General features: G+C 42.8%; 1 protein-coding gene across 2 annotated transcripts in view; it reads left to right on the top strand.

The window, feature by feature from the left end:
* PCDH10 (protocadherin 10) overlaps positions 1-26,151 on the top strand; it is a 57,933-nt gene that overhangs the window by 2,966 nt on the left and 28,816 nt on the right. For both annotated transcript variants that reach the window (XM_055144456.1, XM_055144457.1), the window contains exons 2-4: positions 1,276-1,334; positions 1,844-1,950; positions 10,678-10,983. In XM_055144456.1, the coding sequence (XP_055000431.1) occupies positions 1,276-1,334; positions 1,844-1,950; positions 10,678-10,983 (472 nt within the window). The remainder of the gene's footprint in view (positions 1-1,275; positions 1,335-1,843; positions 1,951-10,677; positions 10,984-26,151) is intronic.

The following is a 26,151-nucleotide window of genomic DNA, read 5'->3' as shown; positions in this document are numbered from 1 at the left end:
GGTCCTTTCCCTGCACGGTAATCTTGGGGGTGGGAGGGGAGAGGGAGAGTGCGCAGGGAGGGGGGGAGCGGGCAGAGGGGCGGGTGGGGGAAGGGAGAGGCCTTGAGGGTCTCTGGGACAGGGGCAAAGGTGTTTTTTTTTTTCTTTCCTCTTTGCATTTGTCCCCGGGCGTGAATAAAGTTCATTCTGTTTTTTTTGCTTTGTTTCTCGATGCTTTCAGTCGCGTGTAAAAAAGCGAGCTCTAGATTTTAACTTTGCACAGTTGTGGAAACTCCAAAGCATGTTTTAGCGAATGAGTTGATGAGATTCTTGGGCTCGGAACTCGGGTTGCAGAAAAGCCTTCAGTTCTGCTCTGGACAGCATTTCACAGCCGCTCTTGAAGCCCAGCGCCCACACAGTGTGAATTTGAATGAAGTTGCTTTGGCACAAACCCCTGTAAGCGTAAACTAACCCAAGGCTTAAAAGATTGTTGTCTGAATATCTCCCTTGGCTTAGAATAACCCTCTGGCCACTGGTTTGGAGCCCTCTTGGCTCTCTCCATGCGAGGATGTGCCTTGCCCTTTCCATTTCTTGGGAAAAAACAGGAAAGTGGCAAAGTTGGAAGGAGGGGGTAGGTGGGCGTGGAGGAGAGTGGATTTCTGTAACAGAGCTGGGGCCAAGGGAAGGGTGCGGGGCGAGCAAGGGCACTGGGAGGGAGGATTAAGAATCCTACCTTGGCAGGTTATTTTATTTATTTGAGCCTTTGACATTATTAATTGACTTTCATGCATCTTTGTACAGCTCATTTGTATCTGAAGCACATTTTGGAAATAAACAGCAAAATAATTCCATAAAACAGCCAAACTTTTTGCTTATTGAGCTCTTTTACTTGTGTCTACCAGTCTGCACCTAAACACTTTTTGAGGCCCCTGAAAGCAAGATTGCAGAGGACACCGGGTTGACTCTCTAGGGCTGGTCCTTTAGAGTCCTGGTATGAAGCCATTTGCATTAGCTCCCCCCCACCAAAAAAAAAAAAAAATACACCCACTTAAATTGGTCTTTGCTTTCTGCATTTTTTTTCCTTTTCTGAAAATCGAGATGTCCAGGGTCACTGCAGCCTCTGCTGCTCTGATCCAGAAATTAGGACAACTGGGAAATTCATAAAACAAACTAAAAGAAAAGAAAAGAAAAACATACACAGTGATTCCAGCTAGCTTTAGATTCTGACCTCAGGAGCACGCTGCGCATGGAATCCTCAGCATTCAAATGCTCTTGATTTATTTATTTTTCTTCTAGACTAAGCACCAGCGAGCAGAGCTCAGCTTTCTAGTTGACAGACCTCGCCGAGTTAACAGGTACGGATCCTCCTGGGCCACTCCACCCCCCGCCTGGTCCACGCACAGGTCACAGGCTGCTCAGAGAGAGGAGGCATGAGGCATGCCACCCCCCCACCCCAACAGAACATGCTCCGTGTGAACTCTCAGTTAGTCAAGATCTAAGTGCAGATTCTGCCCCTGAAAATAGGTGGCACCCTTCCATCCTGCCCCGCTGGCCCCATGTATGTGAACACTTTAGCAGCTGGGGAACAGCCCACTGTTCCCCATCTCCTTCAAAAATGGTGTCAACATGCCTTTAAGTCCCCCTGTAGCCTGCCCCCTGAACTTTGCATGCACAGAGGGCTCCATCTGTCTGCTGAGGCTGACTTCTAACAAGTTAGATCTGAAGTTGCACAAACTAGCTTCTTCCCAAGAAACTTCCCAGGGAGAATCTGCAGCTCCACCAGTGACCATGTGGTGGCAGAAGAATGTTTTCTGTTTCTTCACCTTTTTTTTTGATTTATTCTATTTTATTTCTGTGCCTCTAGTTCTGCGTTCCAGGAAGCCGACATAGTGAGCTCTAAGGACAGTGGTCACGGGGACAGCGAGCAGGGAGATAGTGACCACGATGCCACCAACCGCGGCCAGTCAGCTGGTAAGTGAGCCCTGGGGCACTCAAGATGCTGGCCTTGCTTGTTTGGGCGTGGTGGGGGTTGGTTTGTTTTAGAGGATGGATCTAGAAAGGACCGAGTCCTGAAAGTTTCAGGCTGAGAACTCCTCAGAAAAACAGTGGGCGTCTTGCGAGGCGAATGTGGTGTGTCTGGTTGTAGCAACGGAGCCCGCCTTCGGAGAGTTGAAGTCAAAATTCTTTGTAGAGTCTGTGAAGATGTAAAATGTCCTTTGCGGTGTCATGCGGGTGTGTTGTTGTTGTTGTTGTTGTTGTTGTTGTTGTTTTGATGCCTTGAAGCCACAGAGCTGGTTCTACCCCCAGCCTTTGCCATTGCCCTTGGAAGTGTTGGTAGACGTGTTTGTGGTTGAGGTCACCATGGAACTGACTGCACTGTGCCCGCTCTGGGCGCAGGTGGGGGTTGGGTGCAGGAGTCTGGCTTTCTGGCTTTCTAGGGCAATAGAGTCCGCAGCCTGCCAGGATTGAGAGTGGGCAGTGATGAATGGAGCCCTGAGAGGGGGAGCCGGGTCCATCCAGAGTCCCAGGCATGAAGCAGGAGTATAGTGTGACACATCTATTCACCCCCCACCCGCCAAGTGCAGTTCCCTGAGTGTGGCCTGCTGAGAGCTAAGCTCTGAATACTTCTCCGAGGGTTGCGTGATGGTCACTGATGGGTCTCTAAAGGTTGATCTACTTTCTATTTCATTCGCCACATTTGCCTTTGATTTTCTCTTCATAAATGTAACCTTTCCATTTTATAGGATACCAATAACGCTACATCTTAGTACCTAAAACGATGATACACGAACCCTTCAAGAATGTGAAAGGAGTCCCTTTGGAAACTTTGGGTTGTCTTCCCTACCTTTGGCCTCTCGCTGTGGAAGGGCCAGGGCTGAACTCCTTTCCTCTTCCATCTCCTCCCCTGTCTAGCTCTGTGCTTATGGCGCCCTGGCAGGAGAGGGGGAGGGGGCTCACTTCAGGGGCTCCCCCAAGTCCCCCACCATCTCTGGACCATTGGGATTGAGTTTCCATTCCCAGAGACTGGGGTGTGATTCTTGGTGAGTGACCGTGAGTGCAACATCCTCTTGTCGGCCTGGGTTGTTTCTAGGGAGCCCCAGGGCCCTGCCCGAATCTACCCAGGGGACCCCTGAAAGCGCCCAGCAGGTGGGTGCAGGGCAGGCCCTCTGCAGGCTGGGTGCGCTGCCTCCCTGCTGCCCTGGGCTCAGGAGGCAGAGGCTGGAGGAGAGAGCTCAAGGCTCCCTTTATGTCCCTGCGAGTCATTAATATGCGCACCTAATGAGGCTCAGGGCTGCCAAGAATCTGCGAGGTCCCTGCCCCTTGCGAGCCGTCACGCTAAGTGAACAGAGCATCTATTTAGTGTCTGGGAACCTGACAACAAACCAGATCTTGCCAGAAGTTTATATTGGAGGACAAAGTCCCTTTCATTTTTGGCCTATATATGGCATATGATTTATTGTTATCTTTTCAAACGCGCTATGTGGAGAATCGCCCCTTTCTATTCTTTGCTCAGACTTTCTAATTGATCCACCAGCCTTTTAAAACTTCGCAAGTGTGGAATATTTGCAAAAGACTCTGCTTTCTGTTCCCTTGGATGCATTTTATTCCTTTCCCATTCTGCGCACACCTCCCCCACTCCCCCTTTCTTTTTTCCTGAAGCTCTCCAGTCTCTGCGAACATTTCAATTAGTTTAGTCCCTCAGACATAATGAGCCATAATAACCTAACGAAGAAACAGAACCCAAGAAGCATCTGCAAAAGCGCTAAATTGGGAAGATGGATGGCTGTCTATATGCATCCGGGGGCTTTCCCGGTGCCGATGGTCTTTCGCAGGCTCCCAATATTGCCATTGGAGGAACGTTTCTTCCAAACGGCTTAGACGTCACAGCAAAGGAGGACTAAATTGCCAAGACATGTTGTGGGAAACATTTTGAAGAAGCAGAGCTGTTTGGGTTTGGATCAGAGTGGCACGGTTTTCTGTCTGTGAAATTCTCCACTCCGGACCAGGGTTCCAGGCTCCCGGGGCTGTTTGTGAGTTTCATTAGCAGGCGGAGTCCCTCTGTCTTCTGTTGCAGTAACAGCCACTTGCCGGTTCTAATCGCACTCTGCACCCAGGCCTCTCCCCTCGGTGCGTGGGGTGCCAGGGTTAACGTGTCGGCTTTCACCATCAGTGAAAGTGACCCTGCAGTGCCTTTTTTTTGCAAGTATAAAATAGAAAAGTCTAGAACGTACTTGCCTGTCCAATCCATGCTGATGTCAGGTGCCATAAAGCTCACACCAAGTAGCTCTGGTTTCCTAAAAGTTAAGTTCACTGCGGGCAAGAAAATGCACCTGCTTGTTACCTCCTAAAGTCAGTCTTGGTGGTCTATTGTTGCAGCATTTAAGAGATGTTGTCTATCGTAGCACATCTATTCCCAGAGGTAGGAAATAAAAGTGTCTTACTCAGCTCTAACTTGGGGGGAAGTTTTGAATCAAGGGAAAACCACCCTGGAAAGACCAAATTCTGCACTCTTTCTCTGTCCCTCTGCCTCTGTGTCGCTGTCTGTCTCTCCATCTCTTTCCATCGCTCTGTCTATTTTTTTCTCTCTCTCTTTCTCTCGGTCTTTCTGTCTCTTCTCTCTCTGTCTTTCTGTCTCTCTGTCTCTCCTCTCTGTCTCTGTCTCTCCTCTCTGTCTCTGTCTCTCTGTCTCTGTCTCCCTCTCTGTCTCTCCTCTCTCTGTCTCTGTCTCTCTGTCTCTGTCTTTGTCTCTGTCTCTCTCTCTCTCTCTGTCTCTCTCTCTCTCTCTCTGTCTCTCTCTCTCTCTGCTTACACCCTCCTTCCTTATCTATCACAGAATTGCAGATAGCTCAGAGCTTCACCTGTCCCAGGTTCCTAGCCTTCTCGTCCTTCTCTTTCCTCATCCCTGTGCCGTGACTCTGTGCTGGAGTGCTCAGCCATGTCTTCCTCCATTCTTCCGTGAATAGTTTTCTTTTTGTTCTTCCTGCCCCCACCCCTGCCTTGCCTGTCTCTGTGCCATGTGCAGGCCCCATCTTGTTCATAGAAGGGCTTTACACGCCAGGCAGCTGCAGGGAGGCTCACATAAGCTGTTTCAGTTCCCCACTGCACCTGGCCTCATGTGTGAAATTCTCGGGCTTGACCACTGCTCTGGGGCACTCTCTTTCTATAGCCTGTCAAGGTGCTTTCCGTTTTTCTGCAGGGCACTATTGATGTATTGGTTAGATATGGCAGGAGGCCAAGGCGATGTGGTCAGTGCATGCATCAGCCTTCACAAGAGGGAAAGCGGATGAATCACAAGCTGAAATTGCCCAAAACACGCAAAGGGGACCTAGGTGGAATATTATTTGTATGCTTATGTATTGTCTTAGGTTAAAAATGGACTTCTTTTCTAACCCAGAGTAATACCGAAATATTTTTTGTTGCAAATTTTATTTGTTGCTAGAGCCATATTAAAGGAGTCTGTGGAGCTGTGAGGAGCTTTTCTCCCCATTTACTAAATACTTTTAATGTGCATCCTACTAGGATTAGCTTTGTCATTGCTTTTTAATAATTGTGTCTCCTTAAAACATTGATTGACAAAAAAAATCTTAAAATATCATTCAGTTATTTACTATTCACAGTGTCCCTGAAAAGAGTCCAGTTTATCTTCCTGTAATATTTTTTTCTTTCTGTCATAAGGGAAGTAGTTTTTGGATGTGTTAGTTTCTTAAATGGTTATGAGATCTGTACATGAACAGGGTCAAATTTGGGCTGTGAATTTCAAAGTTTTTTTGAATTGCTGTGATTTCAAATAGTCATAAAGGATATCAAGTTATTAGACTATTGCTACAATACCAAAAAAAGAGTAGTTATCACACTGTAAAATCTGAATTTTTCCCTTCCTAACTCTTATAATAATTTAAAGGAATTTGGGTTAATTCGGTTTTGACTTTATAAAGTTAAAAACAAAAACTTGCTCAGGTTTATGCTTAAAATAGGAGTGAAAACTGCAATCCTGAGACAATAAGAAAAATTATATGAGACAAAACATGAGCAGAAATTGGAGAAAGGACAAACAATTTGAGAGATGATGGGGAGAAAAATTCGAGTAAATATTTTGATTTTCTTTTTAATGACTTGGATGCAAGAACACTCCTGGTTTCCTACAAAATTGCAGCAATTTCTGTGGCTTCAGTTAATAGCTCTTACTTGTTCAGTGTTAAGTGGCTAGAGAAGATTGGAAATTTCCTCAAAACATTGAGTGTTGATTTTCCTTGAAGTTGATATATCATACTTTGAAAAAAAGATTCTCTTTTGTTGGTAGAACTGAAATGGAGACATAATGCTGCAGTATGACATTTTCCAGAAAACCCAAGCCTGAAGGCAGGTTTATTTGCAGTACCACAGTTGGTTCTCAGGACCACAGTGCTGCCTCTTACTCCAAGGGACAAGCTACTTGCCTTTAAAAAGACATGTATTTTAAAATTTATCTAAATATATCTTTGCATAATAGGCAGTCTATCACTTCAGCTGTCAAGCCTTACAGAGCAGATTATTTCTGAGAAATGAAAAAAAAAATAAATAACTTGAAAAAGAAATTGCAAGTAAAATATATATGTTGAACAGTTTCTTTGAAACTACGCAAATTCCAGGGGTCAGAGAGATAGTCCAGTGAATAAAAGCTTGCCTTGCATGCGGCCGGCCCAGGCTCCATTCCTGCAAACTATGTGGTCCATCAAGCCCACAGGTTTTACAGTAAAGACATTTGAGTTCAAAAAAATTAAAAACCAAGTTAAACTTACTCTCTCTAGGGACTCCAGCTGGAGTCACTAAAATTGTCCCAGAGGACCAGAGGGATGACACCGTGCGATGGGTGCTGGCCTGCCCGGTCCATCTCCCGGGGACAGCAGAGATTGACCCCTGAGCACAGGCCTAGAAGGAGGAAGTCCTGAGCACGGCCAGGTGTGGCCCCAAAGCAGGAACAAAATTCCCAGAGCCATGTGAAAGGCATGCATTTAACATGTTGTTGTAGGATCTGGAGGGCCTGTTGTTCCTGGGCATGATGATCCTGTGTATTGGGTCATTAAAACTGTGTCTTTAGTGAAAGGAGTGCCACATTGTAAAAATGAAAGAATAGTGTCTTTCCCTGGGACCCTGAGGTAAGGATCTGTCCTAGGAAAAAGCCATTTGGTTCTCAAAATACATATCTAAAAGACAAATGGAAAATCCATTTTCAACAAGTTATCGTGCTGTTTTTTTTGTATTTGTTGATCTATTACTCATTTTTTTTTTCGTGTTTTGCTTCTTTGTGCTCTTCCTCATGAGAAATAGCATCCTCGTTTTTATCACTAAGGCCAGTGATATGTGTGCAGGCACGGTTTGTCTGATAGTCTAGTGCTAGGAAGCTTCGGATTATTACTATGGGAATTCTACCTTACGATGATCAGCTCGTAAATGTATTAAGGGCATTACTTAAAAGTGTTTATTTCCGATCTAATCTTCCTCACTTTTACATAATTTTTTTAAAATAGTCTCAACACATGAGGACTTTATTACATCATTGTATGGAATTTAACTGGTCTAATAATCAAAAGAGGCACAAAATTTATTTCTTTGAGAGAAGAATTTAGACACAACTGAGTATGAACTGTCCATAAAAACAAGTTCTGCTAAAATAACTTCTCAGCATAAAAAAGCAGCATCTTAATATGAAAGTTGAGATGCTATTTCCTTAAAGTGTTTCTGTATGAGACTGTCGTATTAAAAACTGTAAGAGTATTTGCATGCAGGTGCTCAAAAAGATATGTAAAAGGTTGGCCATGGTCTCATGTGGTCTGTTTAAACTTATATTTGTGGGGCCTAAGAGATAGCACAACAGGTAGGGCACTTGCCTTGCACGCGGCTGACCCAGGTTCAATCCTTGGCATCCCAGATGGTCCCAGAGCACACCAGGAGTGATTCCTGAGCACAGAGTCCGGGGTAGCCCTGAGCACCTCTGGGTGTGGCCCCCCCAAAAAAGGAAAAAAATTATATTTGTCAGCCAGGTGAGGAAAAATAACCAAATTTTAAACCATTTTTAGCAAGTTCCAAGAATCCTATCCTAATATTTAAATTAATTTCATCGAGTTCAAATTAAATACAATGGATGTATTTTTAAGATAAACGCTGTGCATAGTGTTTTGACTCTGAGTTTCACCCTTTGAGATGCCTTTTTCTCCCAGCACTTCATGTTATAAGCACAGAGTACCTGTAGCTGTGTAGGAAAGTACAGGCCTTTGGAAGGCTGCTCTCTAGTGAACACCTACTTTCTGTCTGGTTTTTGAGTATGCTGCAGGCATTTTCTTTTCCTCGCTACAGATCTTCTTACAGATCCAGGCTAAAGGGCTCAGCAAGGAGGCAAGGAAAGCTGTGAAAAGTATCCCCATGTTCTTCTCTGACGGCACCTCTCCTAACTGCAGCTCTCATTTATGCACTCAATACTTCGCTGATCAGTCATTTATTTCCATGACAATTACCAATGCGATGCTCTAAGAGTAGTGAGACTTGGCATTATACAGTTTAATTTCAAATTTTAAAAAAATCATTAGAAAGTGAGATTAATATGGGATAAGCAGCTTGGTGGTATTTTGTTAAAACTAGCCAATATAATTATCTTTTAGCTCCATAATACTTGTGAATAATTTGGGAGTTAATAATTTTGAAACATAACACCGTTTTCTTTATTTTATTAATCTGTATCAAAGCACACTTGACATAGCCCTGCAAACAGGAGAATTGGTATCTGACAAAGTGCCATCTGGAATTTTAAAACTAAAACTCCAGAGCTTAGATCACTCCTGATATTTATAGATGAAATAGTCAAGTGTGTTCATTACATAAATATTACCCTGATGATTAAGATTCTCTATTTTTCCCTGACTAGTTTGCATTCCACTTTCTCTCATACATACTGTGTTTTAGTTATTGCAAATTGAACCTGTTGTAAAACACCATTAAAAAAATAAAGGAAATTAAAATGTAGCCCAGAGATATACTACATGGTTAAAGGCACTTGCCTTGTATGTGGCTGACCCTGGTTTGATCTCCGGCACCACACAAGATCGCCCAGGCCCCACCAGGAGTGAACCCTGAGCACAGAACCAGGAGTAAAATCCCTGAGCACTGCCAGGTGTGGTCCACCAACCCCAAATTCACATGCATCCTGGCTTTATGTGTGCATCTTTCTTTGTGGTACTAATGAGCAAAATGAATAAAGTGATAAAAATGACTAGAATAGCTTCACCGTGTTCAAAAACTGGTATGCTTGGCTTTAGAGTCTGGATGAGCTTTTCTGAGCTGTTGTCAGACGATGTGTCACAGTCTTGCCATTCTGGGCGACAGTGAGACTTGGAGCATCCTGCGATCCTGGGCGCTCTAGTTCTGCGTGGACATAGAGCATAGAGCAACCAGACACAGGACATAGAGCAACCAGGGGTGCGTCCGTAGGGTTTGCCGCCCTCTTCCTTGCTTGCACTTGGTTGCCGTGGTTTCACTAACTGCAGCCATTTGTTCTGGGCTCCTGCAAGGTGGAAATTGGTCTGTAACGATGGACGAGTGACCTGGCTACCACAACGTCACGGAGAAATACCCGTTAGGAAATGTTTTCCGAGGGGCTGGGAAGCTCGCACCTGCCACGCGCGAAGTCAGATTTTCCTGGGTTCTTCCCTATCCCCGCCAGCTCTGCTGTAGTTCTGTGGTATATCCTGCTCCCCCGAGCCTGCTCCCCTCAGCCGGACAGCAGGGGTGCATGGTAGAGTAGGGCGTACTGCTCCCCTCTGACAAAACACAAGTATCAGTACCAACTTCATTCCAGACTAGAGTTTAAAAAGGAGTAGACACTTGGGTTCGGACCTTTTGTATTTCATGAGATTCATTTTATTTTATTTTACTTTATTTTATTTTGCTTTTTGGGTCACACCCAGCGATGCACAGGGGTTACTCCTGGCTTTGTACTCAGGAATTACTCCTGGCGGTGCACGGAGGACCATATGGGATGCTGAGAATCAAAATTGGGTGGGCCACGAGCAAGGCAAACGCCCTGCCCGCTGTTCTACTGCTCGGCCCCTGAGATTTATTTAAATATATATGTGCATATATAATATTTCTTCCTATTTAAATATATATGTGCATATATATATATTTCTTCCTAGTTTCTTTTTTTTCTGATTAGTTACCGTTTATTCAATCTTTCATCTTTCTCATCTCCCGCACTCCCAGCTCCATCCTCTCTCTGGATCAACCCCTGCCGCCTCTCTCCATCTCTCTCCTCTCTTCCTAGTTTCTTACATGATTTAGAACCAACATCTAAATCACATCTATGTGATTTATATATTATTTAGATGTTGGTTCTAAATAAAATAAATATATATAATGTTATATATATTTATTTTATATAATATAATTTAAAATAATTCTAAAATAAAACACATATATAATATATATGTGAGAGAGATATATATATATATATATTTCTTCCTAGTTTCTTACATGATTTAGAACCAACATCCCACCCCCCTTCCAAACCTTTCATCATTTAGAAGCCTGCATCCCCTGACCCCTTCCAATCCGATGACAAAGAGTCCGGTGGGGGGGCCTCTCCGGCTAGGCGCGGGACCCTGGGGCACCCCTCCCAGCCCGGGGCCAGTCTGCCAACCCGTGTCCTCCGTCCTTGTCTGCCCGCAGGCATGGATCTCTTCTCCAACTGCACGGAGGAGTGCAAGGCGCTGGGCCACTCGGACCGCTGCTGGATGCCCTCGTTCGTGCCCTCCGACGGCCGCCAGGCCGCCGACTACCGCAGCAACCTGCACGTGCCGGGCATGGACTCCGTCCCGGACACCGAGGTGTTCGAGGCCCCCGAGGCCCAGCCGGGCCCCGAGCGCTCCTTCTCCACCTTCGGCAAAGAGAAGGCGCTGCACAGCTCGCTGGAGAGGAAGGAGCTGGACGGCCTGCTCTCCAGCTCGCGCGCGCCTTACAAACCGCCCTACTTGAGTAAGTATCTGGCCAGAGCCCGCGCGGGCCGGGCCGGGGGCACGGGCACCGCGGGTACCACGGGCACCACGCCAGGCCCCTCTGTCTCGTTTTGTTTTCTAGGGAAGGTAGCGTTCAGGTGGTTTTCAGAAGGCAGGACCAGAGAGGCCGGGGGCTGCAGGCAGAGCTCGACGGTGGGAAAATGAATGTTGTCACCGAGAAGACAGAGTCCTGGGGGGCAGGACGCCCGGGTGGGGTGGGGTGGGGTGGCGGGGGACAGTCACGCACACGTCCACGAGGTGGATCTCGGATTGGCACCGTTTCCGAATGTTCCTCCTGTCTCCGTGGAGGGGTCTCGGTGTCCGTGTGTCGGAAGGACTTTGTGCAGGGGGTCAAGTGTCTCTTGCTCACGGCGCACCTGCCTTGTCTGCCCGGGACAGTGGGCTCAGCAGATGACCCTGCCTCATCCTGACATCACGGCACCAGAGCCCGTGGCAGCTGTGCTGTGCCCATGGGGCGTGGTGTCGGGGGTGCTTGCTAGGGGTCAGGGCCCGGGTGAGGAGCAGAGGCAGAGGGTGAGGGAGTCCAGCACCGCCCCACTGCTCGGCGAGGTGCCATTAGTACTGCCACCTGGACGGTCGCTCTGGGCTCTTGTGCTTCTGTGACCACGTTCTCGAAGTAGGTTCCTTCACACAACTGCTGTGAACCAGGAACAAACCACTTCTAAGATTCCGCAGGTTTATTCCTTTGAAGGACCTGAAGTCTCCCTGTTGATTGTACATTGCATCGGGATTCTTTCCGCTAGCTAGTGGACAGACAGCACTGACCATTTAAGATTCTGGTGCAGCCATGTGAAAGTAGCAGGAGGTAAGGATGGAATCCAGACCAGTCCCGTCCAAAGACGGCTTTCTCTGGGAGAGCTAGGCCATTGTCCACAGGGGTTTCTTGTCTTCCTCTTCTGGTGCAAAATAATCTGGTAATCAAAAACTAGAGACAAAAGATAAGGCTGCTTGCAGACCTAGATATTCTTTTCTGACTTAGGGCATGAGAGGCAAAGGAAAGCTAAATTTACAAGAATTTTTTAAAATCTTAGAAGAAGTTTACCCTTAAGTTTACCCTTAATAAATGTAAGTGTGACAGGCATGGGCTGAGCGCCTCTGAGGAGGTTCCAGGGCTTTGATAATAACACACAGCACTGCGGTGACTGACAGGGGTGGCTCTGCCATTTGAGACAGGCACTATAATAATGATCAAACGATGTTTTATAAAAGGTTGCATTTATTTTTCAAGTTAACTTAGAAATGTCCTGATCTTAGTATGTTGTAGCATTTAAATGTTTTGGTATTAGTGTTCAGTGTTAGCATTTTAATATACATAACCATGTCATTGAACTACCCTCCAAATTACTGATGTTTGTTTTCTAAAATTATCAAATGCAAAAAGAGTGTAAATACTTCAGGAAAAAAAACATGAGAATTTCTAAACCCTAACCAAGAAGTAACTTGGATGGTGAAGTCAGAAGGTTAAACTCACACATTGATACACAGTAGCAAATTAAGTGCTCTAAAATAAAGTTGCCATCAGTGAGAACTGTAATTCAGGCTTGGCCTGTCAAAATAAAAATTTGGACTTTCCATCTTATTTATTGTTAAGAACCAAATTTTTCATAATTTTAGCAATGTATTCTCAGTCATTTCACTTGAAGAATACATGTCAAAGAGACATTTTCAATTATTTCAAAGCAAAATATCAAAGAACTTTTGACTCAGATCAATTGAAATTTGTATTTCTAAATATAAACTCTTGCTGCTACTACATACTAGCTTGTAAGTCTCTGTGTTATCGTGGGGAAATCATTTTTCCTTCCTTAGTGTTTATTGAGTAAAATCTCACCCTTGGAATTGAATTTTAGACAGCTACAAATGTCTTTTCCCAGTATTTTATAATTTAAAAATAATAATTTTATTAATAAAAGTATTAATACTCCATACATTTTCTTACATATTATTTATATATGTGTTAGAATAAATTATTTTTAATATAAATTTAGGTTTTTTATTCAGTTTTAGTCAACTTGCAACGCTAAAAATTAAGGATTTGGACCTTGATGAGAAAAATAAGTGGAAAACAGAAGTATTTTGTTTATATATTTAGAACTAGTCTCTTTATATCTTCATATAATTCTGAAATTATTTAGACTTCTTGTGGTTAACATCTTAAACTCACAAAATTATCTTGAAAATTATGCGATGGCTTGATTTAAAGACACAGTCAATATTATGGATTACCTGCAAGCGAAAACTAGAGACCGAAACCCTCCGATCACTCAGCTCCCTTAATTCATGAGAGTTAATCTGGTATCATTTATCATTAGGAATGAAAATATTCTCATCTTCTAAATTGAAAAGCACGTCCCTTATGTAATTAAAGAAGCTAAAAATTGACACTAATTACTTGCTTTTAATCAGAATGTTTAAATAATTACTCAGGTAGCTTTTTTTTTTCTTTTCTAAACATGTGTTTGGTATTTTTAATGAACTAATGTACATTTTGATGCTCAGAAGTTAGCTGTAAATTTATTTCATTATTTTTATAGCCCTGTTTTGAAAAGACTAATGATGCCACCTCCGCTACCTTTTATAATGTCAGGGCAATAGTGATGCACTTATTACAAATGAGATTATTGTTATCTAGATCAAAGTTTTATCCCTTTCTATGCCTGTGATGGCTAAATTTGAAGAAATCATCTTTTACCCACAATAGGTATAGGACCACAAAGATATACTAAATATAGTTATATTCTCCTCTTTTTATATAATACACAGTAAAGGATACCTAAATAGTAAATGTGAAAACAAAATCAAAGAATAAATTGTGTTTGTTGAGAAGAAATTTGTATTTTTCCACAGTAATTTGGAGCTCCCCTGCTATTACTCTCCTGAGTTGGCAGGAGGACTTCATAAATATGTGCTCTCTTAATTTGTTCTAAAAGTACAGAAATGAGTATGGGGAAAGGGGCTCAAGGAAATATTCAAGTCTGAGGAGATAGATTTAAGCGTGGAGGATATTGCCATCAAGTAAAGAGAAAGCAACAAATATCTTTAGATTTATTTTAAGGTGTTAATAAATTTTCGCTAAACTTTATCACTGCTTTTTTCTTAGAATATTAAAAAATAACTTTAGAGCTTGATAAAAATCAATCATTTTTAATAGTCTTTAATATCAAAGAAGAAATAACGTATGGAGTTTTAAAATAACATTGCCTTTTTATCATGACAACACCAAGAATTTGTTTTGAATTTTATTATCTTTTATTTTTTTTACTTACATTTATTTATTTATTTATTTTTTACCTTTTTACTTTTGGAGCCACACCGAGCAGTGCTCAGGGCTGACTCCTGGCTCTTACTCAGGGCTGACTCCTTGCGGTGCTCTGGGTTCCCTACGTGGTGGTGTGGACCCCCCCTGAGCCGGCAGTGTGCGAGGCAAGCGCCCTGCCCTGCCCACGGTGCTAGCCATCCGGCCCAGTTTTGAATTTTAGATATGGAATTTAGCTGCCAAATTACATGACAAAGTGCATATAAAAACAACTTGGATAGTCCCAGCAAATAAGAAATATAAAAATAATGTAGATATGAAAATATAGTTGATAAGAGCTGATTTATTGCTAAAATTTGGTAATGCCCAATAGTTAAAACATTTTTATAACACATTCGCCTTGATACTGGCTTTACATTTTGGACCTCGTCTTTTGAGGTAGTTGGACTTTTTGGGGTAAGGTGCATACCCACCAGTGCCCAGTGCTTGCTCCTGGCTCTGTGCTCAGGGATGACTCCTGTTGGTGCTCAGGGGCGGTGTGCAGTTCTGGGGATCAAACTTGGGTTACACATGTGCAAAGCAAGTGCCTTCGCCCTATACTGTCTCTCTGATCCCATTTCTGGAGGTTTTTTTTCTTTTGTCAGCTAATAGCTCAAATCAACTCAAACAACACAGGACTAAATGGGGAAGGATTTGTTTGGCAATGTGTTGATTTCTTGTTAATGACATACTTACTCCAGAAGAATTGAAGATAATCAATAAATAAGCCAGGGGCTTTCATCCAGAATATACTCATTTAGATGTTTTTTTCATTTAATTTAAAAGGCCTTGCTCTAGTGAATTACACTGAAGTGATAAAACTACATTCTTAGTGATTGTCCATTTTTTTTTTTGAGGGTTAGGTTGGCCCATACTCAGTAATGGTCAAGGTCTAGTCCTGCGGAGGCTGGGGTCCGGTGTCGGGATGAGGGTGGACAGGCTGTATATGGTGCCAGGAATCCACTGGGGGGTTGGTCATGTGCAAGGAAATCATCTTACCTGCTTGTACTATCTCTCTGGCCCTTCGGTGATTTTTATATATGAAAAAAAATCCATAGCATGTTCTATGATCATTATTTCATAGTAAAGCCTTTCTTGAAAATTCACGTGATTCCTTACTGCCTCCGATCATACAATATTCATGCTGGTCAAAAACTCTCTCTGACCTCACTTTGTCAACTTTTGAGCTCTTCTGAATTAATTTTCCATTCCGATGGTGGTGATATTGCTCTGAGAGACTGTCTCTGCTTAGGGGCACAGTTTCCCGCCTCTCCCCAGTAGGTCGGCATGCCTTACCCTTTTGAGACTTTCACCTCCCTGCGTCTCCCTCAGTCAGAGATGTCACATGCCCTGCATCCAAGGGCCTTCTCTGGGGAGAGCTTCAGCCTCTACATTGTTTCTGCAGAGCACTTCAAGTCTTTCCCTGATTGAAACCCTCAGCATCTTTTGTTTTGTCACATGTCTTCTAATCCCTTCATTATCTCAGCCTGCCTTCTGGAGTTGTAATTTGTTGAACTCAGCAATGTGGTAAGAGCATATATAGAATTCAAACTAAAATGATTTTTCTTATTGGTACACATTTCCCTCATATTTATATAACACTGCCAAGTATTTTCTCTGGGATTTGTATAATTGTTAATAACATAAATCTTGCACCATTTTATCAAATTCTGAAGTCCTCAAATAAGTGATGGGGTGAGTGGCTTTTACCACCTCTCTGTCTCATAGTCCGTCCTCCCATCACTAACTGAATAAATGGATACTTGTTTTCAGCATTTTTTCCCCCTTGGGAATGTGTTCATTTGTCTTTCCTTTTTTCTCTAGGTCATACTACTTTTAAAAATATCCCACTTGGGCCTGTTCTCTCCTTCCGTTCTTCTCTAGAAAATTAAATCTGGGTGGGGGTGCGTGGAGAGATGGCGCACTGGGTAAGCATGTGCTTGTAAGCAGGGAACCTGGTTGGGGCTCCTGCCCCGCCTAGGGTTAGCCGAGCCCCACCGGGAGTGATTCCTGCACGCGGAGGCAGGGTTGAGCTCTGAGCATGGCTGGCCGTGGCCCACAATCCAAAACAGAAAATAAAAACGGCATCTAGGTTTGTGAAGTTAGTTTGTTTTAGTACATCTCTTTAGGACAGATCGGTGTTCAAGTTCCAGTCTTCCTAATTTTGCCTTGAGTTATTCAGAAATTAAAGATTTAATCTCTCTTATTGAAGAGTTGCCTTGAGCTGAGGAGGTGGCCCGTAGGGCTAGAGCTTATTTATAATTTGCACACTCTGAAGCCCCCACTCTGGGCCGCCGGGTGCTGCTGGGAGTGACCTCCCAACGCGAGCTGGGCATAGCTCCTGAGCACCATACTGTGTGGTCCCAAACTCAAAAATAATAATAATAATAATAATAATATAACAGCTGACTCACTAGTGCCATGAGCAAATTATACAAAAGAAAGAACTCAGCATCAGAAAAAATTTAAAAACAAGCAATCCATATCCACTAGTCATTATTGTGATTGTGAGTTCATTGACGTTATGATCTTCCGTTCACCTAGGAAGTCATAATCTATTCACAGTTGACATCACTGTCTTATGAAACTGAGGGAGCCTTTGACTGGTCTGCCCCATCACTCTCCATCAGCGAGATCTTTCTTAACCGGGGGGTGAAGTCTTACCTCAACTTATATGGCAAAGGGAGAGCAATACAAATCCTTCCAAGATGCAGATATTTATCTTGCATCTATGAATCTGGCGATTTCTGTAGGTTGCTTTTTATTAGTTCAGATGCCATTGTTCTTCTGTGATTCATCACACTCACCTAATATTGGCTTTCGAATCCATTGGAACTAGTTTGTTTTCGATTAGTTCAGATGTCATTGTTCCTCTGACTTAACCTAAGATGTTGACTTTTGAATCCCTTAGAACTAGTTAGTATCTAATGTCCTTTAGATATATGACTCATTACCAGCAGTGCATACTCTAAATGCTAATGTGATTTAAAAAATTAGTGGGTAAATGCTTTTGTTGTCCAATTTTGCTGTGGTTCTGCTATTATTCTCTCATTTCCACAAATGTCCATGCATACAATTTTTGATAACTCCAGGCAAACTTTCTTCTCCCCTTTCACTTTATCATGTCTTTAAGATTCCTCTGTGTAGTCTAGTCTATGAGGAGAAGTTGATTTTGAACTCGCTTAGAATATTACAATGACTCTCCTGCATTTTGAAAAAATGTGATAGTTTCGCAATTCTTAGAGGTTTTTAAAGAGTTTTAATGTCTTTTGATTTGTTCTGAGACTTATTTCATATCCTAGGGAGAAGTTAGATTTGTTTGTATCTCTTAATTCTTAGAATTTTAATTACTTCTTCTCTTACAATCAGGGAAAAACTCTTTCATTTACAGATTTTATTTGCTAACAGAAATCACAGTCTAGCTCTCATCCTCCGTTTTTTTCATCAAGGTAATGAGTATCTATTTTCCTTTTGGTTAGGTACACTTTAGTATCTAATTTCCATGTAGGATTTACTTGTTATGAATTAGAATTTATTATTTCATAGATATATGGTTAAATTAAAAATGTACATTTAAAGATAGAGAACTAATTGATAAAGTGATTTTTCTATTTAGTCAACATCTTAAATTCATTAGTATGTGACTGTCATCTATTTTTATAGCAATTCATTTCATGCATACTGTATTTTGTTAACACTTAGCATGTTAATACTATTTATATACCTCATTTTATATTACAGATCATTGCCATCCTCTTTCTTATTTTGTACATTGGAAGTAAATTCCCATAAATATTTGTCTATGATGTGAGTCTAACAAAGGAAGATTATCGATTTATTTAAGTAGAATTATTCAATGAAAAGGAGTATCTACTTGGGAATTTTTTCCTGCCCCAGCATACTGACTGAAGATCTGTGGGTTAAAATTTACATGCATTAAGTTATAAAAATATTGTAAATAAATCTGGAATATACAGATTTAACTGCTTATAAAAATCATTAAACATTATTTAATCCTAAATGTCCCAGACTTTTTTTGGGTGAATCTGTGTCTTCTGAAATTCTTTTAATTGGAATGAGATGGAGTTATTCAGATGTCATAATTAGAAATTGTTTTGAATTATGAGGTTCATCGTTCAAGATAAAATAATATTAGTCAGGACTGAGCTCAACATAATGTAAGTCAATTTAACATTTCTCAAAGTATTATAAATATTTTTGGATTTTCACACCAGGTCTCCATTAAATTTTCTAATCGCCATAATAGTGATGTCTAATAACCTTTGTCAGGGTAGGTGGGGAGAGTGTAGATTTGGGGAAAATTGATCCCCCAAATGTAATTACACATACAAGAATATGTTTGCAGATAAAATCTGAACCGTATCTCTAATTTTATAATTGATGGATTATCTAATGTCCTAGCTATACAGTACACTTAGCAAGGCACAGGAACCTATTCTTTCTCAGAGATACCTTCCTTTTAGCATTTAAAAGACTGAAAGATCAGATCTGAGATTTATTTAAATAGAATTTTAAGATATCTTTGAAAAAATCTTATCTAAATCGCCAAAGGATAGTTCAATGAATTATAATAAATGGATTTTCTTTGTTCTATTTTTATTATTTCCCTGTATGAATGCCCTCATGCATAGTGACTTGCTCTGCCGAAGCAGTATGCTTTCCATTTTATTCAAGTTTAGTTAATATATCAAGTGCCAAAGAAAGAGGAGAACGTGCTTGTGACTAACAAGAAGCACGTCAGGTCGCTTCACCAGCAGGCTGTGGGCATGATAATCTGGTCCTTGCCTAGAAAAATGGAAGGGATACAGTCAATTTTGATTTGTTGTTTTATTTTTTTAAGACACTGGTAGAAATTTTGAAGAACAACTTACATATATAACAAGTTGTTCAGCAACTTGTTATAATTTTGTTATATCATTATACAATGATGCTTTAGAAAAAATATCTGGTCTCTGATTTTTATGTAATATGAGGAAGAGTGTTTCTGCTTGTAAAATTGTGGTCAGAAACATATTTTCCTCTTTACTATGGGCACCAGCCTACACCAGATTTCAATACTGCCTGTTTAGGACATTTACTTGTATATTTTACAAATATCAGAAAATTGACTTAATTTGTCCTCAGAGTTTTAAGCTACATCTATCTATCTATCCATACTATGTATGTGTATATGTTATATATAGATATTTAGAGAGTAAATATATTTCCCCACAAAAGACATATTTGTAAATACTCTTGCCAAATTTTTCATATTTTCTAGAAAAATAAAAAAAAATGTTGTTCGGGGCTTGCTCTTCAAGCTGCCTTCTCCCCAGAACATGGATAAGGCTGGTCTTCATATTTCTTTATTTACTTCCACTTTGGGGAATCCTGTGTTCTCGCTCGAACACAACCTTCTCCCTCTCTTGCCTCACATCTCTCTCCATAAGTTTCTATAAAAACTATCTTGCTTCATTTAAAAAAAATGTTGATGTACTCATTAAAGTAAGGCATAAATTAAATTTTGTGTTAAATACAGAGTTACAGGATTAAATTTTGAATCACCTTGGAAAAACACCAGGACAGAGATGTTTCCAATACTCAACTAAATAAATATGTAGTTGGTATTGACTCAACACGTAGACATTGTAGAAAGTTCTGGAGCAAGCGAGATAGCACGGTGCTTAAGGCACTTATCTTACATATATCTGGCCCAGTTTCCATCCCAAGAACAAGGAAGGAAGGAAGGAAGGAAGGAAGGAAGGAAGGAAGGAAGGAAGGAAGGAAGGAAGGAAGGAAGGAAGGAAGGAAGGAAGGAAGGAAGGAAGGAAGGGAGGGAGGGAGGGGGAGGGGAGGGAAGGAGAGGGGGAGGGGAGAGAGGGAATAGTAGGGAAACTAGATAGTTTTCTTAATGAGAGAAAATCCTGGCAATGTCCTGTGATTCAATAATTCACATAGTTTCCGTAAAACTGATAGGAACAAGTCCAGAGATGGGGAGTTAATGTTAGTGTTTGACATTTACTATCTCTTTAAAACATCTAGGAAAGCTGGAGATGGAAAATTATTAGAAATCCTTGTACCATTATTTACACCATTGATAAGCCTGATGCCAAATCTGTCTCATCACCAATCAATAAAAACGTGGTTTAAGAATTTTTCATCATAGAAATAGTCACTGAATGATTCATTGGACCTCGTGAATTCTATATATTGATGTATATTGGATGATTTCCTCATGTTAATCTGTTTTAAATGTTAAAAACAGTGATAAAACAGTATGATCAGAATCCATAGTTTTACTAAATTTTTTTTTAAGTTTTAAAAGATAGAGAATTTTAGTCATATATCTGAATAGAGAAAATGGTGTACGAACTTCCCATGTTCTCCAGCTTAAACTGAGTAATCCTTGGACACATTTGTTTTATACAAATGTTAGCACAACTTCACTCAGATCTCGTAGAAAATTCAAAGTACTGCTGTTTAATCCATTACATTTTAATACATATCTATTAAAGATTAAATTGTTTTTAGCATGACTGTGAAAACTGTCTTCCTGAGAAAAACTTTACTATTACTTGTCGAGTGAGTACTGATATTTCTATATTTTCTCATAAGTGTTTTCAGTTTGCTCTTCCGTGGTTTAAATAAGCTTCAAGGTAGCAATTCATTTTTATTTTAAATTTCTAACTCTTTAGTAAAGCATTTTATTTTTATGACTATAAAACCAAGCTCCTCTAAGTGTGCAGCCGCTTGCATCTTATAGCCTAGTTCTCCCTCTCAGAGAAACTGGCAAGCTACTGAGAGCTTCCTGCCCTCACAGGAGAGCCTGGCAAGCTCCCCGTGGCGTATTCATATGCCAAATACAGTAACAATAATGGGTCTCATTCCCCTGGCCCTGAAAGAGCCTCTAATCTGGCACCGTTAGGAAGGACGAGTAAAGAGAGGCTGCTAAAATCTCAGGGCTAAGACGAATAGAGACGTTACTGGGCCCACTCGAGCAAATTGAGCATCAACGGGATGATAGTGATAGTGATAGTAAAGCATAATATGCCTATTGAAATATATAGAAATCCTAAGTGTGCAGCTGAAGACTTTTTCAGAACATGAGCACAGTTATGAAATTAGTTAACGACACATTTACTGGTTTCTGTATCCAGGAGCCCAAAGAGCCTGTCACCTGAGTCTGTCCGTCTGACCCTTTTCGGGCCTTGGTGTGTGTGCAGGGGCAGGGGCTTTGCATGAGGAACTTATCCAATCCCTGGCACCCCCTGCCCCCTACCCAAGCACTGTCCTGAGTGCCCCTGGCCTTAAGAAGAAATGAAAGAATGTGTCCTATCGGGCTCAGGAAGTGGCTGGGTGATCGAGACAGGCTTGTGTGTGAAAGACCCTGTGTGTGACGCTAGGTTCGATGCCAGGCACTGTGGGAAAAAAGAACAGCAGAGTTCCCAGTTTCCAGCACCTTCTAAGCATCAGTACATGCCCCCTGTGTTATCACTGCTCTGGCTTCTAACCGAAAGTTAAGTTTTCTCAGTTTTCTCGTTCTTATCATGTGTTAAGTGAGGGAGTGCCGCATGTTGGAGGCTCACTCAAATGAGGCATCTGGATAATCCCTCTGCTAGCCTGGAGACAGCGGTCAGCAGAGTTTGATCGAGTCTGGCGTGGAGGCTAGTGGCCAGTCAGCCTTCTTGGACCCAGGTTCTCCTGCTGTCTTTGGAGTTCTTTTGTCTGATCGGCCAGAAAGGCTCATGGCTTGTTTCTGAGTCTTTCTTGTTGATTGAAACATAATCTGTTCCTTCGTGGTGTTTCATAGAAACAGATATCTAAATGTGTTAGCTTATAGCAAGAGTAAAAAAAAAAATGGAAATGCCTGAATTTCACATTTTTTTGAGCCTACCTTGGAGGACTGTGACCAACTGCAGTCTAGGGCACTGAAAGGTGGGTGAGAAGAAACGATAGAAAACAGCATATCTGATGCGGGTTGAAAGGGGTCAGGGACTGAGAGCGGGGAAGGAAAGGGGAGCGGTTAGGACCGGTGTGGCGTTACTAGACAGTACCGCACAAAGATAGTGACACCGCTCGGTTCCCCGTTCACTGAGAGCAGCCAGAGAACACGGACCTAGAACGCACCCTACATGGTTGAAGTTGCATGTGGTGAGATCTGCCTTGCACCCAGCACGGCCCTTCCCTCCAGAGCCAAGGAGACACGCGTGACCCAGAGAGCTGGGGTACGAGCGCTCAGCCACGGAGGCCCCTCCCCTGGGGCGGAGCTGGGGGAGGCACCTGCAGGGTGAGCCTCTGCCCCCCGTGTGTGTCCCAGCCTGGGTCTGGGAAAGGAGGAGGGAGGGGCTCTGTCACTGCCCCCCTCCCCGGGGACGCCTGGCTCTGCAGCTACGGCTCTCGCTGCCTACTGCTATGGATCGCTCAGTGCTCGGGAACAAAAACTAAGATGTCATAGTTTGAGAAGGAAGTTTGGCAACGTCTCTGAGTGCAAAAGCCAAGTATGAAAATGCCCATTATGTCTCACAGAAATACGTTCCGTTGACAAATCAGAGTGAATTCTACTTCCACTGGGCTTGGATTAAGGATTTGGATCATGTTTATATAGGGGGAAAAGTGCTCTAAAATATGTCTATTAAAAATCGGTGTCACAGCTTAAAGGATAAGATGTCATAAAGGACCGCACATGGCAGATGACGGGAGACTTCCAGCCCTTAGCTTGCCCTGGGAGCTGCCCTGTACCGATGTGGCCATAGGAATTTCCCGCTGGGAGAGGCTGAGGACACTGGTCTGAGGGCTGAGGACTTGACTCGGATGCTCAGGGCCTCACGCTGGGTTTCTGCTACTGCAGATGTCCCTTCCTGCCCCACCCAGCACTAACCCGCATGGCTGGTGACCCCCAGCACTGCCAGGTCTGGTCCTGAACTGTCAGATGAGCACAGTCCAGCCTGGCATTGTTGGGTGTGCCCCCGAAAGACCCCGGAGCACTGTTTGAGAGCCTCCTCCTCCCAGTTCTCTCCCCACCCCACATGCATGAATATCCCATTCCAGGTATTCTACTGACTTCTGCTGAATTTGTAGAAAAAATTATTGGTTTCAGTGTCTGTGAAATCATTTATAGTTAACGTGAAATAGCCATTAGGAGTGATTCAAGGCCAAGTTACCCGCTGGCCGCAAACTAGCAGAAATGCAGGCTTTGCCGCTGCCGGTTGAGACCCCAAGTGTCTCACACACCGTCATTTTATTTTCCGCTGATGTCTTCAGGAAACATTAAAAGTGACTTTAGTTTGATAATGTGGAAGTGTTTTTTTATGATTTTTTTTTCTTTTTGGTCCACACTTGGCGATGCTCAGGGGTTACTCCTGGCTCTGCACTCAGGAATGACTCGGGCAGTGCTCAGGGGACCATATGGGATGCCCGGGTTTGAACCCTAGTTGGCTACATGCAAGGCAAATCCCTTCACTGTGCCATCACTCCAGCCCCGATAACGTGGAAGTTTTAATAAATCATTTAAGTAAAGTAAAATGAAGGGGGAAATAATTGGAGGATTGTGTTAGACATTAACACTAGATCTAATCATCATGGTAGACGCTATTTGCTGCATGCCCGTTTGATAGGTGGCATAGGTAGAATGACAAGGAAAGGCACCAATTTTATAAACACACAGTCTTAGATGTGTCATTCTCATTGTCAGGAATCATGACATAAGTGTATTGTAAATAATTTTAAATTAGAAATATGAATATTTTTCTTATACAAATGTCCCTGAATTTATGAAAGGTGTATGGCTTAGACAGTGTCGAAATGACTTTTGTTGGAAGTGCTTTCAAACTTCCTTGAACTTAAACTAAGGATTTGTTCAACCTATATTTTAATTATACCATGAAAAGTGTTGTTTCTCAAAATATAACAACCAAATAGAGTGTGGAGAGAGCTCAATGCATGTATCTCCTGTTTAGCATGCAGGAATCCTTGGATTATCCCTGGCACTCCATGGCCCCCAGACTCTGAGCACTGAGCCAGGAGTACCCACTGAGTACCACAAAGTCTGACCTCCCTCCAAAAAATAGTTGGCTCATAGAAATTATTGGTAATGACAAGTTTTAAATGCTGACTTCCATGAGAATTATTTTTAGTAAATAGTTGACACGAATAATTTTATCTTTATCTCACACACAAAATGGAGCTTGAGATCTAAGAATATAACCCTCGGACATTTAAATCTTGCTTTGTAGGGATTCTTCAGAGAAATGCTGTTTTCCAAATGCCTCTGAAAAGTGTGCTAATATAGCTGGAATGAAAGCCTATTACCTCCCCAATACCTGCAAACATTTAGCCTCGCTGACAAAGGGAATAGATTGCTTTGAAGTTGATTTTAAATCTATGTACTTTCTGGAATCCTTTGAAGTTTTTCCACACTCAAATTACTTTCTAATTTCTGAGGGTGTCGGTGGGCACTGTCATTGGTGCTGCCCTTAGTCATTGTGAAGTGGTGCCAGGACAACGCAGGCCCTCAGGACGGGCTCGGCCGCTCCATCCCGGCTCTGCCACGTGAATGTTCCAGAACTAGGTGCTATAAATGTCCTCAAAGCCCCGCGGCCTGGGGAAATAATTATGGTTCCCCCGCTCCCCACAGATGGATGAAATTCAGATCGACATCTTATCATTTTAAATACAAAGGTGATCACTCGGTCAACTTACGCACTGCAGAGGGACACGCATGCAGAGGGACATGCAGAGGGACACGCATGCAGAGAGACACGCACAGGGACAGGCAGGAAACCCAGCGGGGTATGTGGTGAGGATGGGTGTATTTTCAGGGACCACACATTGCCTCATGTGTCCTCACCTGTCCCCCAAGCGTTGTGAGTCTCCTCCATGTAAATGCCTAGGTGACGTCATCTCAGGAAATCTGCTCTGGATCTTTCTAGAAGCATGCAGGAGCATGACTTTTTTTTTTCTTTTTAGCTTTTTGGCTCACGTCTGGAAAGCCTCAGGGGTGAGTCCTAACCTGGCCTCAGAAATCACTCTTCAGTGCTCGGGAAACCGTACAGAGTGCTGGGAGTGGGCCCTGGGTCGGCTGTGTGCAGGGCAAACGCCACACCTCCTGCACCTGCTGGGCCTGGCCCACCACTACCTTTTGTTTCTTGGTTGGATTCGGGGCCATCCTTGGTGGTGCTCGGGGGCTACTCCTGGCCCAGGGGTGACCCTCGCAGTGCTGGCTGTATGTAAGGCAAGCGCCTTTACCTCCCTCCCATGCCTCAGGCCCTCGAAAGCATTTCTCAGCACCTCATCTAGACACCACATGCAATGATGTGTCTGACCCCCTTGTCCCAAGTCTCAGCAAACCAATCAACCTGCCTTGAGGTCATTTTTTTTAACAATGGACTAACGTTCGCCGTCTTGCAGTTCTATCAGAAACTTTGACCTTCTTTCCCACTGGACAGAGAAGCCCTCTCCCGAACTCAGGTGGCGTGTCCTTACAGCCTACCTGCAAGGCACTCGCTGCTTTCCCTCGGCGTCGCTCATTTTGTCTATTTTCACTGAAAGCTAACTGGAAGACGCTGCCTTTAGGAGGTAAAATGCTTCCAGGTTTTGTCCCCAAAGTAGGTGTCATTTCCTCTGGACGCAGAGCCTGCCGTTTCCTGGTCTGACACCCGGGCCCCTATCAGAGTGGGGACTGGGTATCCATATCTCTGGGGCCGGGCTGCGGGGGTCCAAATCCTCGTCCAGCCTGTTCCGAACTGTGTGACCTCTCCAGTCTCCTTAGCCTTCCTGTAACTCATTTTCCTCATCTGTGACATAGATCCTCAAATGCTCATTGGGGAGATTAAA

This window comes from Sorex araneus, chromosome 7 (genome assembly GCF_027595985.1).
Source record: "Sorex araneus isolate mSorAra2 chromosome 7, mSorAra2.pri, whole genome shotgun sequence".
Lineage (NCBI taxonomy): Eukaryota > Metazoa > Chordata > Mammalia > Eulipotyphla > Soricidae > Sorex > Sorex araneus.
This window is presented reverse-complemented; position numbering and strand designations above follow the sequence as displayed.